Source organism: Vipera ursinii (assembly GCF_947247035.1).
Source record: "Vipera ursinii genome assembly, chromosome: 2".
Lineage (NCBI taxonomy): Eukaryota > Metazoa > Chordata > Lepidosauria > Squamata > Viperidae > Vipera > Vipera ursinii.
The window spans coordinates 175826840-175840816 of NC_139513.1; the positions used below are offsets into that span (position 1 = coordinate 175826840).

General features: G+C 40.4%; 1 protein-coding gene across 1 annotated transcript in view; it reads right to left on the bottom strand.

Annotated features, from left to right (window-relative positions):
- LOC310634429 (mitochondrial adenyl nucleotide antiporter SLC25A23-like) overlaps nucleotides 1–11560 on the bottom strand; it is a 42473-nt gene extending 30913 nt beyond the window's left edge. Inside the window, exon 1 of the mRNA XM_083352812.1 lies at nucleotides 11272–11560. Coding sequence (XP_083208938.1) covers nucleotides 11272–11469 — 198 coding nt within the window. The 5' untranslated portion in view covers nucleotides 11470–11560. The remainder of the gene's footprint in view (nucleotides 1–11271) is intronic.
- Between the last annotated feature and the right edge of the window lie 2417 nt (nucleotides 11561–13977).

Sequence of the window (13977 nt, forward strand, 5' to 3'; positions counted from 1 at the left end):
CTGTACTTTATCACTTTTTTCCATTTTTTCTTTTGGTCATCAAGTTTTTGACACCTTGCTAGGTGACTGGTGGTACTCGAATATTGCCATATCCTAAAAGTGGTACAATGGGTGAAAAGGTTGAAAAGCCCTGCTATAATGGACTACAATTCTTGTGTTTCATGGCCAATGCAGGAAAACAGGAAAGTCTAACATATCTGGAGAACACAAGTTGATTTAATGGATTACACAATCCACTTCTCTTATTGCAACAGATATGCATACCTTACTCTGTACAAGAGTTGCCAGGGTGATATTTTGAGTGTGAGTATCATCTGTCTACATCTATCATATCTTTTGATTTGTAGTGGAGGTACATGCCTACATTTCACTGTAAGAATATGTTTATATTCCTGAAAGAAAATGTTCAAATTCCAAAAGTTCACAGACCAAACATCCTACAGTGAATTATTACGTCCTTCACATATGACACTTATGGTAAGTCTTATGTTTCAAATTCCACTTGTAGTACCTAATTATAGTCCTTACTGTTGACCTGCATAGGAAATAATGTATCTATATTTAGCAAATGAAGAGGTGAGATGGAGAAAGAACAATTTCCTTAATGCTGCCAAGTGATTTCACAGCAAAGGTGACACTTGCCCTAGGAATTTCCTGATTCACAGCTTTGTCTTTTAGGCAGTGCTTGTGATGACGTGCATGTAAAAGATATTCAGGAGAAGGTCAGGCTAAAATTTTTCTTCTTGACACCATTGCTTTTTTCTAAGGAGACACAATCCCGCTTTGTACAGCTGCAGTCAGAAATTGTACAGTCCAAACACATGGAGATGCGTCTTTCTCTTTCTCGTATGGGAGGTCACAGAGGTTGATGGGGAGGCCTGCAACAGGAAGAGAATATCCTGGGAATGAAGATCTGGCTGCGAGGCGGCCATCTTTGCTCACCAGCTAGTTAGTATAACTTTGCTTGTCACCCTAATTTGCAAAGTGTTTATCCATCTTTGCTATTCTATCTCCAAGAGGCTTAAGTGTAACCTGAGCTGCAAAGTCTTTTAGCTGGCCAGACTTGAGGCTACATGCGGGTCTGCTAAGCCAGACAACAAGGATTACTTCTGCTGTGGTGAGTCTGAAGACAGAAGAGGTGACATGAAGTAATTTCTAGTTTCAGGCAGCTCAAAATGTTGCAAAATATGTTGTACTTTCGCCACAGCTTTATTCATGAAGACAGTACCTTTGTGAATATAAACCCCTGGATAAGGGGGAGCCAGATATTGTTATTGTTTTTTTTTTTAAAAAAACCCTCTGCCTTTCCAAGGATTTCTCATAACCTAAGGATAAATGTATAGATGGGAATAAAGATGGAATTAACAATACCTCCTTGCCAAGTTGTTAAAATGCAATACCCATAGTCCTTGACTTATGATGGGTCACTTAGTGACCATTTGAAGTTAAGGGGACTTACGACCTGGATCCAAAATTACGACAGCATTTCCAGTTTTCAGCGAAACCACACCATAGCAAACAATGGATTCATTTAACAACCGCATTTGTACTTATGATCCCCACGTTTCTACTTGACTGTCACAAAAAATGTAAAATTGTTTTGTGACTAACAATTTATGATTGTAATGGGCAGGCTTCATTACATTTGTAACTCAAGGACTACTAATAGTATTTTTTTTAACTCATCAAATTAAGAAAACACAATTTTTCTAATCTACAGCTCTTGCTGCAGAATAGAATAGCTTCCATAAATTGTTTTTTCAACAGGGTTGCCAGGTTATATGACTGTAACAACCTTGACTCCTACTTGGGTATGAGATGACAGAGCAATCATCATATTCATAATTGCCAGGACAGTTCAGGTGACATAATCTAAACAAAAGAACCAAGAATTAAGAATTAATATGTAGAAATTGGGTACCAAGAGGATTTTGTTTCTCTCACTAAATTCCAGCCCAGTAAATATTTAATACATTCATACAATGCATGTTTACTGAATACCATGAGGGGAGGGAAGCATCTATCATTTATTGTTTGCAGATAGTTTTCCTGTAATAATTGCAACATCCTGGAAGCGCTGATGTGAATTCTTGCTTACATATTCCTGATATTCTATCCTTTATTATTCATTCAATAGCAGCCACTAAAAGACACTTTCTCTTTTTATTTATTTATTTATTTATTTATTTATTTATTTATTTATTTATTTATATTACATTTATATCCCGCCCTTCTCCGAAGACTCAGGGCGGCTTACAAGCTTTAATATTCCATGCCTCGCCTTTTCAGCAACTCAAGTTTCCTCCCCCACCAACCCTATTCAATTCAATCACCATTTTCTAAATATAAACTGTTGGCATGATGGCATTTCTGTCTTATTCGGCTAAATCATTGTTTGGTCTCTCTCCATACCAGTAATATCTATGATTCACAAAGTTGGAGTTCTTAAGAAAGCCAGACAGTTGCTCAGAGGGGTCAAGATCTGTTTTCAAAGAGAAATCCAAAGACGGTTACATGTGCTCCAAAGGAAATGGGCATGTCTACTTTACTCCATTTTGTAAATAAAGCAAACAATCCAGAGTCTTTACTTGCAATTATTTTGTTTTGAACAGCAGGGTGATGTTCTCACACACTTCCAGGGCACTCACATGACCAGTCTGAGCAGGAAAAGGAGCCAGACAAACCAAAGGAATGTAAACATAGAAGTATGAAAATAGCCCAATGCCACATGGTTTAAACAAGCTGTGAAATGCTCTAATGACTAAACAGCTCGCAAGTTGAGTGCCTGATTTCCACTAGGGATACCCAATTTCTGAATGGATTCTCTTTCTCTGATGCCCATGGTCTAGCATACATTAAATTACTTGGCTGAGCAGATTTTTGATGAATGAGAATAAGTTTGAGATTATATCTTACCTCACACTAAGCCATTTTGGTTTAGTTAGCATACAAACCATAGCTTACAAATCCCCAAACTTGCACAAAGATGTCTTTCCTGCAGTTACTGAACCATACTGAACCAAACCTGCCAGTGGCACAAGTGGATTTGAGATCAAACAGTAACTCACTGGCACAGTAACCAAATGCCATTAGTCAAAGTGATGTCCCACTCCACTAAAATTTGAGACTATGAAAAAACGGGATGCTGAGTTAATGTTATCTGTCCTTTCCCCAATAAAAGGTAAAGGTTCCCCCGCACATGCCTGCTAGTCGTTTCCAACTCTAGGGGGCGGTGCTCATCTCCGTTTCAAAGCCAAAGAGCCAGTGCTTGTCCGAGGACATCTCCGTGGTCATGTGGCCAGCATGACTAGACGCCAAAGGCGCACGGAACGCTGTTACCTTCCCACCGCAGTGGTCCCTATTTTCCTACTTGCATTTTTACGTGCTTTCGAACTGCTAGGTTGGCAGAAGCTGGGACGAGTAACAGGCACTCACTCTGTTATGCGGCACTCGGGGTTCGACCCGTCAAACTGCTGAACTTCTGATTGACAAGCTCAGCGTCCTAACCCACTGAGCCACCGCGTCCCCAATAGGTCTATTCAATTTTGTTTCATATGCCAAGCCTTGGCAACAAGGTGCATTTAAAATTCATTTTGGTCAAAAGACCCATATAGACACCAGAGTGTGCTATCGCTGAAGGAAGGGGGAACCTGAATTGTTTGAAGGACATAAAGCTATAACGAACCCTGCGAGGTGATTGTGCAGAAAGCGCCTCCTGGGTTTTCTTTTTTTTTTTTTTTTTTTTTGCTGTGGAGAGTTTTACAAATATACCGTTTTGTAATTCTTTTGTTTAAAATGAGAAAAATATAGAAGTTGTGTTAAGAATGTTGGCTTTAAAATGAGAAAAAAGCAACTATGGTGATCCCAACAGTATAAAAGGGCAAATGAAAGAGGAAACAGTAGCTCCAGGAACAGCTAACTGTAACTCCCAGAAGAGCTATCTCAGATGAGATTTCTCACCAATAGCTGTTCCCAGGGGTTTAGAGCAGTGTTCCTCAGGGGTCTGTGAAATCAAAATTACTTGCCACGTATTGGAAATATTTGCAAGAATTTAAAACAATCTCGCTTTTCTCATTTTTGTTAAAAAATACAAGGATTTTTCATAAAAATATTTTACATGTTAATATTTAACACTGTTATTTTTACATTACTCAATAAACATTCTACGAATGTATCAATTTTAATTTTTAATATAGTAAATACAGTATCACCCATGCAAACAAATCCACCGCAATTTTTAAAAGTGGGTAGGTGTCCTGAAGGAAAATATTAAACAATACTGATCTAGAAGTTAGGAAGGTTGTACTAAATAGACTCCAGAAGATGGTAGAGGACAGGAAGACCTGGAGGAACGTTGTCCAAGAGGGCGCAATGGGTCGGACACGACTTCGCAACTAACAACAAAATGCCTCCACCTCTTCTCTTGGTGCTTCCAATGCAGAAGAATTAAATCAGAATGTAGTTTTTGGATATGAAATGAGTCTTAATAGTTAATTTGACTTGTAAACTAAGCCAATATGTAAGTGCACTGACAGCAAAATGCATCCAAGAACTGTATGCTGAAAGGTACATCTTGGCAGGCAGATAGACACAATTTTGCACAAAATGTTTCAAAGCAAACAAGCTGAGATCCAGGAAAAGTCTGGTCTGTCCTGAATATCCCTTAGTTATCTGAATGCATGTTAAGAATAATCATCACACATCCCTTGCCCTTTCTAGCAGATTAAATTCCCTTTCTACATTATTATCAAGTCATCAAGGATACAATGCTTAATAAGGACAAAGCTTTAACAAAATCCTCTATCCCATGGGCCCATATTTTGGAAAACTACATAGATGTGTATGTAAATATGCCAGAAACTAAGTTTAAATAGATTTTTAAGGTTATAATCCTACATACATTTACTTCACAATAAATCCCACTGAGTTTAATTGAACTAGCATCCGAACTGACCTGTTAATTTGCAGACACAGACATCCTTAATACTATTTTGTAAATTCTATTGAGAAAACTACAGAATCTTTCACATCAGGTGATAGCTGCATTTTTGAGTCCAGAATCCATGCAATGTTCCATTTTAAAAAGGAAAAATGTTTCTGCTTTTAGATTTCCCCCCTCAATTTTATGAACTGACTTTCTTTTACTTCAGATAATTTACTAAATCTAGGCACTGACCAGTTTAGCATATTTAGTTAGGACTTTTCTTTTTAAAGATGGTAGTTTCCTTGGCAACCCACTTTAGTTTGGTTTTAACATTGGATTCAAAATAAAGACTATGAACTGTCCAACAGCAATCTAGCTTCATTCTGTGGAATGCCATCTTGTTGTCTCTTACTAGTGTCAGGACTGAGACTAGTTAAAAAAAATCAACCTGTATTTGTAATCATTCTCATTTGTGAATCAACAAGGTATCTAATAAGCAGAACTAGGGGAAAAAACTTAAGGAGAAAAACTGTGGCTTGATTTATACCAGAGGTCTTCAAACTCGGCCCTTTTATGACTCATGGACTTCAACTCCCAGAATTCCTCAGCCAGGCACGCTAGCTGAGGAATTCTGGGAATTGAAGTCCATGAGTCATAAAAGGGCCGAGTTTGAAGACCCCTGATTTATACCATATGGTTTATTACCATATTATTAGTTTGGTAGCCATAACACTGGACTGGACACGGAACCACTGATTGGTTCAAAATTGGGAAAGGAGTCCGGCAAGGCTGTATACTGTCACCCTGCCTGTTTAACTTATATGCAGAGCATATCATGAGAAAGGCAGGGCTAGATGAATCAAAAGTTGGAATTAAGATTGCCGGGAGAAATATCAACAACCTAAGATATGCAGATGATACCACTCTAATGGCAGAAAGTGAAGAGGAACTAAAGAGCCTCTTGTTGTGAGTGAAGGAGAGTGCAAAAGTTGAGTTGAAACTAAACATTAAGAAAACCAAGATCATGGCATCCGGCCCTCTCAATTCCTGGCAAATAGATGGGTAAGACATGGAGGTAGTGACATTTTATTTTCCTGGGCTCCAAGATCACCGCAGATGCGGACTGCAGCCAAGAAATTAAAAGACGCTTGCTCCTGGGGAGGAAAGCCATGGCAAATCTAGACAGCACACTAAAAAGCAGAGACATCACTCTGCCAACGAAAGTGCATATAGTCAAGGCTATGGTCTTCCCAGTTGCAATGTATGGCTGTGAAAGTTGGACCATAAAAAAGGCTGAGCGCCAAAGAATTGAAGCCTTTGAACTATGGTGCTGGAGAAGACTCCTGCGGGTCCCTTGGACTGCAAAGCGATCAAACCGGTCAGTCCTCGAGGAGATCAACCTTGACTGCTTTTTAGGTCAGATCCTAAAGTTGAAACTCAAATACTTTGGCCACCTAATGAGAAGGAAGGACTCACTGGAGAAGAGCCTAATGCTGGGAAAGGTTGAGGGCAAGAGAAGAAGGGGATGACAGAGAATGAAGAAGGGGAAGACAGAGAATGAGGTGGCTGGATGCAGTCACTGAAGCAGTAGGCGTGAGCCTAAATGGACTCCAGAAGATGGTAGAGGACAGGAAGCCCTGGAGGAACGTTGTCTATGGGGTTCCGATGGGTTGGACACGACTTCGCAACTAACGACAACAAGCCATAACACACTAAACCATAATTTATTATTTAAAATCCTAATAGCTGCATTCTGGTACCATGTTAAACCCAACCTAAAAAAACCCCCTATTATGTGAATCAAGTTATGTTCTGTAAATCACATCATATGGTTAAACAGCATAATAAACAGCCCCTGACTTCCGGTTTGACATCGCGGCGGAATGGGCACAGGAAGACAGGGCTCCATCTTCTGTGTTCGATTTTGCCCCACCGGGGACCTTATTAAGGGTCAAAAGTCACCCTGAAGAGGCAACAATGGAGGGGACCCTCGCTGATTGCAGGAGGGTGGTGGCCCTTCCATTTGATCCAAGGAAGCCCTCCAAACCAGCGGGGGAAAGACTGGCTACATTCATGTGGTCTGTCAGAAGCTTCTGATAACCGAAGAAAATAAGCACTAACGAGCAACTTTTGAACAATGTGGATGAAACTGGGTGAGACCTTATCCTCTATGACTTTTTCCTGGGGAAAAACCATCCAAAGCAAAGAATCTTCCCTAATGAGAGAGGGAAGGGGAATTTCCACGCCATTCCTTCAGGAGAAGAAAAGCAGAGAATTAAAATGCTTAGGAGAAAACAGTGAAAATTACAAGATTAATTTGGAATTAATATACATATATAACTCTGAAATTTAGGAAATAAAAATGCTTCTGAGACTTTTTTTAAGAGACTTCAAAAGCTTTAATATAAGTTTGGATATAAAAAGCTGGAAAACGGCATCAATGACATTTAGTGGCGAACTACAGCACTACAATTTATTATGCTTAAAGGAAACTTGGCTGGAAGCCCAGACTTAGATAAAACTTTTATTGTTTTCAGAAACTTTCACTTTTGAAGACTGCACCTGGGAAAAGGGCTGCTTATCTGTATGGCAGAGACAATATTCTGAAACTGGCCTGCCTGGAGTATGAATATAAATATCAACTGACTTTGAGAGCTCTGTTTTGGAGCTATTTACCTGCAGAAGAAACATGCATTATGGACTGAGATGATGGAACACCTTGGTTTATAAACATTTGATTGATGAACAATTTTTACTTGCTCCTTTCTTTCTGGACAGAAAGGGTATGTGTCTCACTGGACAGAAAAATCTGAATTCTACCTATATTTGCTGAGGGGAGACTTAAGGATGGACTGATGGGCTGGCTGGATAATTTGGAGTTTAAATAACAATTGACTGAAACTTTTTAAAGCCCTAAATAGACTGGACTATAAAGACCACATACAAAAATAAAATGGATGCTCCGTACTTAGCTTCAAATGGTAAAAAACCATCTTTAAAACCTGTCCCTAAAGTCTCCAGCCTGATAGACCAACAAGAAAATATTGATGAATCTCAGAAAGAAATTATTTCTATGTTAAAATTAATATAAGAGACAATTGCCTTAGCTCATGATGAAACTAAAAATAACACAAAGGAGATAAAAGAACATTTTTTTTTTAATTTAAACTCACAAACTCAGAAAATGACTACAAAGAATGAACTAGCAACCCAAAAAAATAGAAGAAAATTAGAGGAAGCAGATCCAAAGATGGAGGACCTAAAAGAAGGAATCAACAGACTCAGACAAAGGAAGAATTGGAAGATGTAGCGATAATATCGGAAGTGCAAAAGATATTTTACCTGTCAAGTTTTCAGAATGTATTTGAGGATAAGGAAAAAGAGTCGACTGAATGGAAGATAGAGCTGTTAGGAGAACTGCTGGGAATTGGAGAAGGAGGGAGGTTGTTTAATGAATATCAATGGGCTTGTTCCTCCAAAAATATTTTAATCAAATTGTCTTTCTTATTCCAAACAATATAGACAAAAATAGAAGAACTAAATAATAATAATTACAATAATAATAATAATAATAATAAGTAGTAGTAGTAGTAGTAATAGTAGTAGTAGTAGTAGCAGTAGTTGGAAGGGACCTTGTAGGTCATCTAGTCCAACCCCCTGCTCAGGCAGGAAACCCTATACCATTTCGGACAAATGTCTGTCCAGTCTCTTCTTAAAAGCTTCCAGTGTTGGAGCATTCACTGCTTCTGGAGGCAGGTTGTTCCACTGGTTAATTGTTCTAACTGTCAGGAAGTTTCTCCTTAGTTTTAGGTTGCTTCTCTCCTTGATTAGTTTCCATCCGTTAATGATTCAAATGCACTGACTTGAAAAGTTAGTTGGCAGAGGAAGAAAGCTAGAGTAAGACCGAAGAAAATAGAGGTTTTGACCTGTAGATGGAATATATCATTAATTAGAAGTTTGAATTTGGCTGAGAATAGATAATTTTTAGAAATAGAAGTATTATTATAACTAGAAAGATAGGATTAATAATTAGAATATTATATTTTGATATGAGAAGGGAAATATGAAAATGTTAGAGTGTTTGACTAAGGGAACCCTTTGATTACCCAAATATAACCTATTATGAGAAAATTTAAGCGATAGAGACATTTTGAACTCTGATGGGATAATAAAAATAAAAAAAACAGAAAAACAGGATAATGATTGAACAAATGGATATTAAGTGCAAATGCAATTAAGATACGTTTTGGTTAGAAAACATACTCTAAAGTTATATTACTGATATTAGAAAAATGTAACAAAGATGTTGATATTCAACTGTATATGTATTAACAATAAGAATTGTATTTGCCTAGTGTGGGAAAATACGTACTACCGGAAGAAGAGAAGAAGCATTGTAATATTGGACCTAGATTGAAGTTAATATGTACCACTGAATTACTAATGGACCTAGACAACACACTGTTTATTAAGTACTTATGATTGTAAAACTAGAAAATTAATAAACTTTTATAAAAAATAAATAAACAGCCCCCGAAGCATATTCAACGAACCACTATCAAAATAAGTAAATCTACCCAATGATCAAGCAACCTCATTACAGGCCTACTGTGGATCAGCCAAAGAACTTGTGTCAGCAGCACTTTGTACAAGTTCAGAGGCAAACCTTTGAAACTGTCCTGAGTGAAAATAACCACTGTGGAAAGGCAAAGATCTCAGAATACATGCCCCTTGCCAAAGAGTTCAGTTGCAAGAAACAGCCTTTTTTATTTCTTAGTCCCACAGCTCTAAATATTAAGGGAATAATGATAACAATTACCTATAATCACCACTAGTCTGGTGAGTGGATACTTCCTTTAGAAGAGCCTTTCCCTTGTCTTCTAGATTGGGCTATGACTTTCAGCATGTGCTCGCAGAGGATTTTCATTACTGTCCTCAGCAGCCAGAAAAATCATCCAGGGAATATGATTACTGTGCAAATTTGCATTTATTTTAAGTGAGCAATGCTATTTGGATTTTGTTGCTACTGGCCCCACTGCTTACCTTTTTCCTCTAGGTCTACACAGCTGCCAAATGAGGCAAACTTCAGTGGTATGGCTGAAATGGACTCTAATCCACAGCAATTTATACTATTAATATCACTACAGTATTTAAGTGTCACAATTCACCTTGTTGGCTTTGGAGCAATATTGCTGTTGCTGTACAGGTTTCCTGAGGACAGCCCAGTTCTAAGAAGCCTGGTTAAAGGGAACAGCAGCTGAATGCCAGTGTCTTTGCTTCTAACTCTGAGCATGTGGAATTGGTTGGGTTACCTTAAGGCAGGCATTTTACAGCATAGACCCTTCATTGCTGCAAGAATGTGCTTCTCAGGACTGGCCTGAGGGCCCAAATAAAAACTCTGCAATACATCAATTGCAATGACTTGCCTATGCCCTAACCTAACATGTGTTTCTCAGAGTGAGGGGAATGAAAGAAAGGACTTCTACATAGGACTTGGATTAGATTTTTATCACCCGGGTGAGAAGCTGAAGCCATCTAAATTCCCACTTCTAAAGCGTGACGAAAACCCTCTCCTTCGGCGCCGGCCTCCAGAGAGAGCTGCCTCTTATAAGACGGACCTTACCACACAGCGGGCCTAAAAGCCAAGCACAGGGGTCTTCAAACTTGGCCCTTTTATGACTTGTGGACTTCAACTCCCAGAATTCCTCAGCCAGCTTTGCTGGCTGAGGAATTCTGGGAGTTGAAGTCCACAAGTCATAAAAGGGCCAAGTTTGAAGACCCCTGGCCAAGCACCTGACCCTTCTATCATTCAGCTTTTAGCTACTCTACTTGCCTCTCCCGATTATGGAGAGGGGGGGAGGGTTACCGAGGGCTTTTCTGGCCCCAGGCTGACTCACAAACGAACCTTCTGATTACTGTATGCAGGGATCCGGCGCGTGCGAAGGGATTCTATGGGTTTCCTTTCGGAAGGCTGGGCGCCCTAGATGAGGTCCTTCCCCAGCACCCACGCGTGGAATCAGACCCCCGCAGAGCCAGCTCCCCGCAGGCTCTTTTTATAGCCAGGCGCCGCTTTTGCAGCTTCAAGGAAACTGAAAAGGGAGGTAGGGAAGCCGAGCTGAGGGGCGGTTTGGGGGAGCTGGGTGGCGGTGGTGGCGGCGTGGGGGGAGTCCCTGCAGAGCCATTCTGCAGATGTCGTACGGATGAAACCCGGGGCGCCTAGAAGCTGGCTCGAGTAATCCCACCCCGATGCCAAGTCCCATCTGTGCCGCCTCTTAGCTTAGCAGCAAGACTACTTATCTATCCACCGCCGAACGGTGTTCAGTCCAGCCTTGCTTTCCTCCACTGACCTGCTCGGCTTGGGGGCTGGCCTCCATGCCCATTCGCGCCAGGCCCTCGCGAAGCTCGTTGATGTCCACTCGCCCATCCTTGTTGGTGTCTAGCTGCTCGAAGAGGCCGGCCCAGCGCTGGTGCCGCTCGGGATCGCGGAAGCCCTCTTGGAGGGACACCTGCTGCGGGGGCCCAGAGCCTTCGCGGGGCTCTAGCATGGCACTTGCTCTCCCCACTAGACCCCCGCGAAGGGCGGCGTCAAAGGCAGCAGGGCGGACCACTTCTTGCCCCGCAGCCTGGGCCGGGCTCCATAACGTCGTTGCCCCCTGCACGCTCGCTCGCTCTCTCTCTCTCAGTCTCGCTTTGCAAAATCGGTTCCACCCTCCCGTACAAGGGCATTTAACAATGCGTTGGTTGACGTCGCCTCCCACAGCCGCTTCCTCCTCCCCTTAAAATAATAATTAAAAAAAAAGCTCTCCGCAGTGTTAGCACAGCGTTATTCCTCTTTGAGAAGGAAGGCGGCTCGTAGAAGATCGCGGGATCGAAACAACGCTCGGACATCCACGGCTCAGTTCAATTTTAAGAGGAAGAGCAATGCAATGAGCTTTACTGGCTGAGAAATGTAGCAGGAAGTCTTTTCCGGTTTGAATTTCGCCGCCACGCCGAAGAGGAGGAAAAAAAATGCCTTCACCCCGCCCATCCGATATCCACTATATCCACTATGGGCCGTATCTGAAGAGCACCATTTGAAGTTCCTAGAATGCGATATTTCAGAAAAATCCAAGCTACTAGAAAGATAACAACAGTGTTCCTGTGATGATTCCAGCTCACTGTTTATATGGGTTTTAACTGTTACCAAAACATTATCTGATTCTACATTTACCCATTTTGTATATATTCCATCATCATGGTGGCATTTATTTATTAAAAATGTTCAGTAGATTTTTCATCCTGCCTTTATTACTTTTAGGCTGAGAGAGTATTCTGGATCGAAAGCTCATCGTGCTTATTCTGGATCGAAGCTGTTGTACTTTAATTAATCTCTTGTAAGACTTCTATGGTCTATGTAAGCAGATATAATTAACCTTAACAGGTCTCTCTAGATAGTTTGAACTCGTAGAAACACCTTTTATATAGAAATACCTTTATTGCAATTCAGATGATGTTGTACAGCATTTCCAAGATATTCCCGAGGTGTCTCCAAGGTTAGAAGATGATAATGCTCCCAGGGTCTACATATTGGGACCCCATGTTTTCTGCTAATGAAGCATGGCTCTCTAGGGACAAAGGAGGAGGAAGTCCATCCCAGAAAAGGGAGGGGAAAGGAAATACGTCATAGGGTAGGAGGGTCTGACTGCCCACATTGTCATTTCTCCACACAGTCACGTGGTGGCAGCACAGTGGTAGTGATTTAATTCCTTGTTAAGACACTTGCACTGGTCTGTTTAAGTGAATTTAGTCACAATTTAACAGCCCTTTCCAGACAGTGAACTCGTAAAGTACCTGGTTCATCTGAAATACCTTTATTTTGCATGTAGAAGAAGATTACAGCAGAGAAGGTGTGGTCAGGTGAAGTCTGGACGGTACTTTAAGGTCAAAAGACAGTAACAGGATTATTGTCCGCATGGCTTGTGTTCAGACGTTACAATGGAGGATGGAACACAAGGGAACAAGGAGAAGGGGGAAGTCCAACCCAGAAGGGGTGGATCCTAGTACAGCATCATGAGCAGGATAGGAAATACATCACAAAGGGAAAAGGTACTGGCAGACCCAATTAGCATATTATAATTTCCCAAAACAGCCACGTGGTGGCAGCACAGAGAGAGTGGCTGGCGCAAGGTCGCCTAGCCAGCTTTCATGCCTAAGGCAGGACTAGAACTTACAATCTCCTGGTTTCTGGGCCAGCCCTTAGAGTGTCAAACTCACAATGTCACATGACATGTCATGACGTATTGTGACTTTTTTCCCATTGCCGGCAATGGGGTGGGCGTGGTTTTGGCATGACACATCCGGCTCACGGGCGAGTAGTTTGACACCCCTCATCTTAAACAATTAAACCCATTTCAATAAAAATAATACAGTACAACTAGGTCTCAATTAGAACAGATAATGAATTGCATTAAGTGTTTGCATTATTCACATTTGCACTATTTGAAGTTTTCTTGATATCTAAAATGTGGCAATTGGTTCCAGGTTGACAGATATAGGCAATGAATGTTTTAAGCATAAATTGTGATAAATTCATTAATAAAATCTTTAGTAAGCAATAGGAGGAATATATTTATAATTTAAATTTATTGTTAACAAAATCAAAGTAGCTATAGAAAGCAAATTAAAAAAAACATTGTACCATTGACATCATCTCCTACTTCAGGGTTGCTATGTTATTCAACCACATCAAATTTTTACTCTAATGTAATAATGAGCCTCTTCCCTTTTTTTTACACTTGTGCCGTAGTGTTTCTATCATGCTTTGGTCCATTTTGCATATCCAAAGATAAACAAATGCAGACTGAAGTAGCAGGATCTAAAAACCCCATTGGTAATCAGGAAACATTAAACGAGCCCTGATATCATTCTGTAATTTGTACTAAATCAAATATTGTTTTATCTGAACTCCCATTAATAACCTAGTTGTATCATAATGTGGCCTAGCATAAAATAAAACCCCCAAAGTACCTGACAGCTAGTAACATTTCTTTAACTTGCTGCTCTCCCACTGTGTT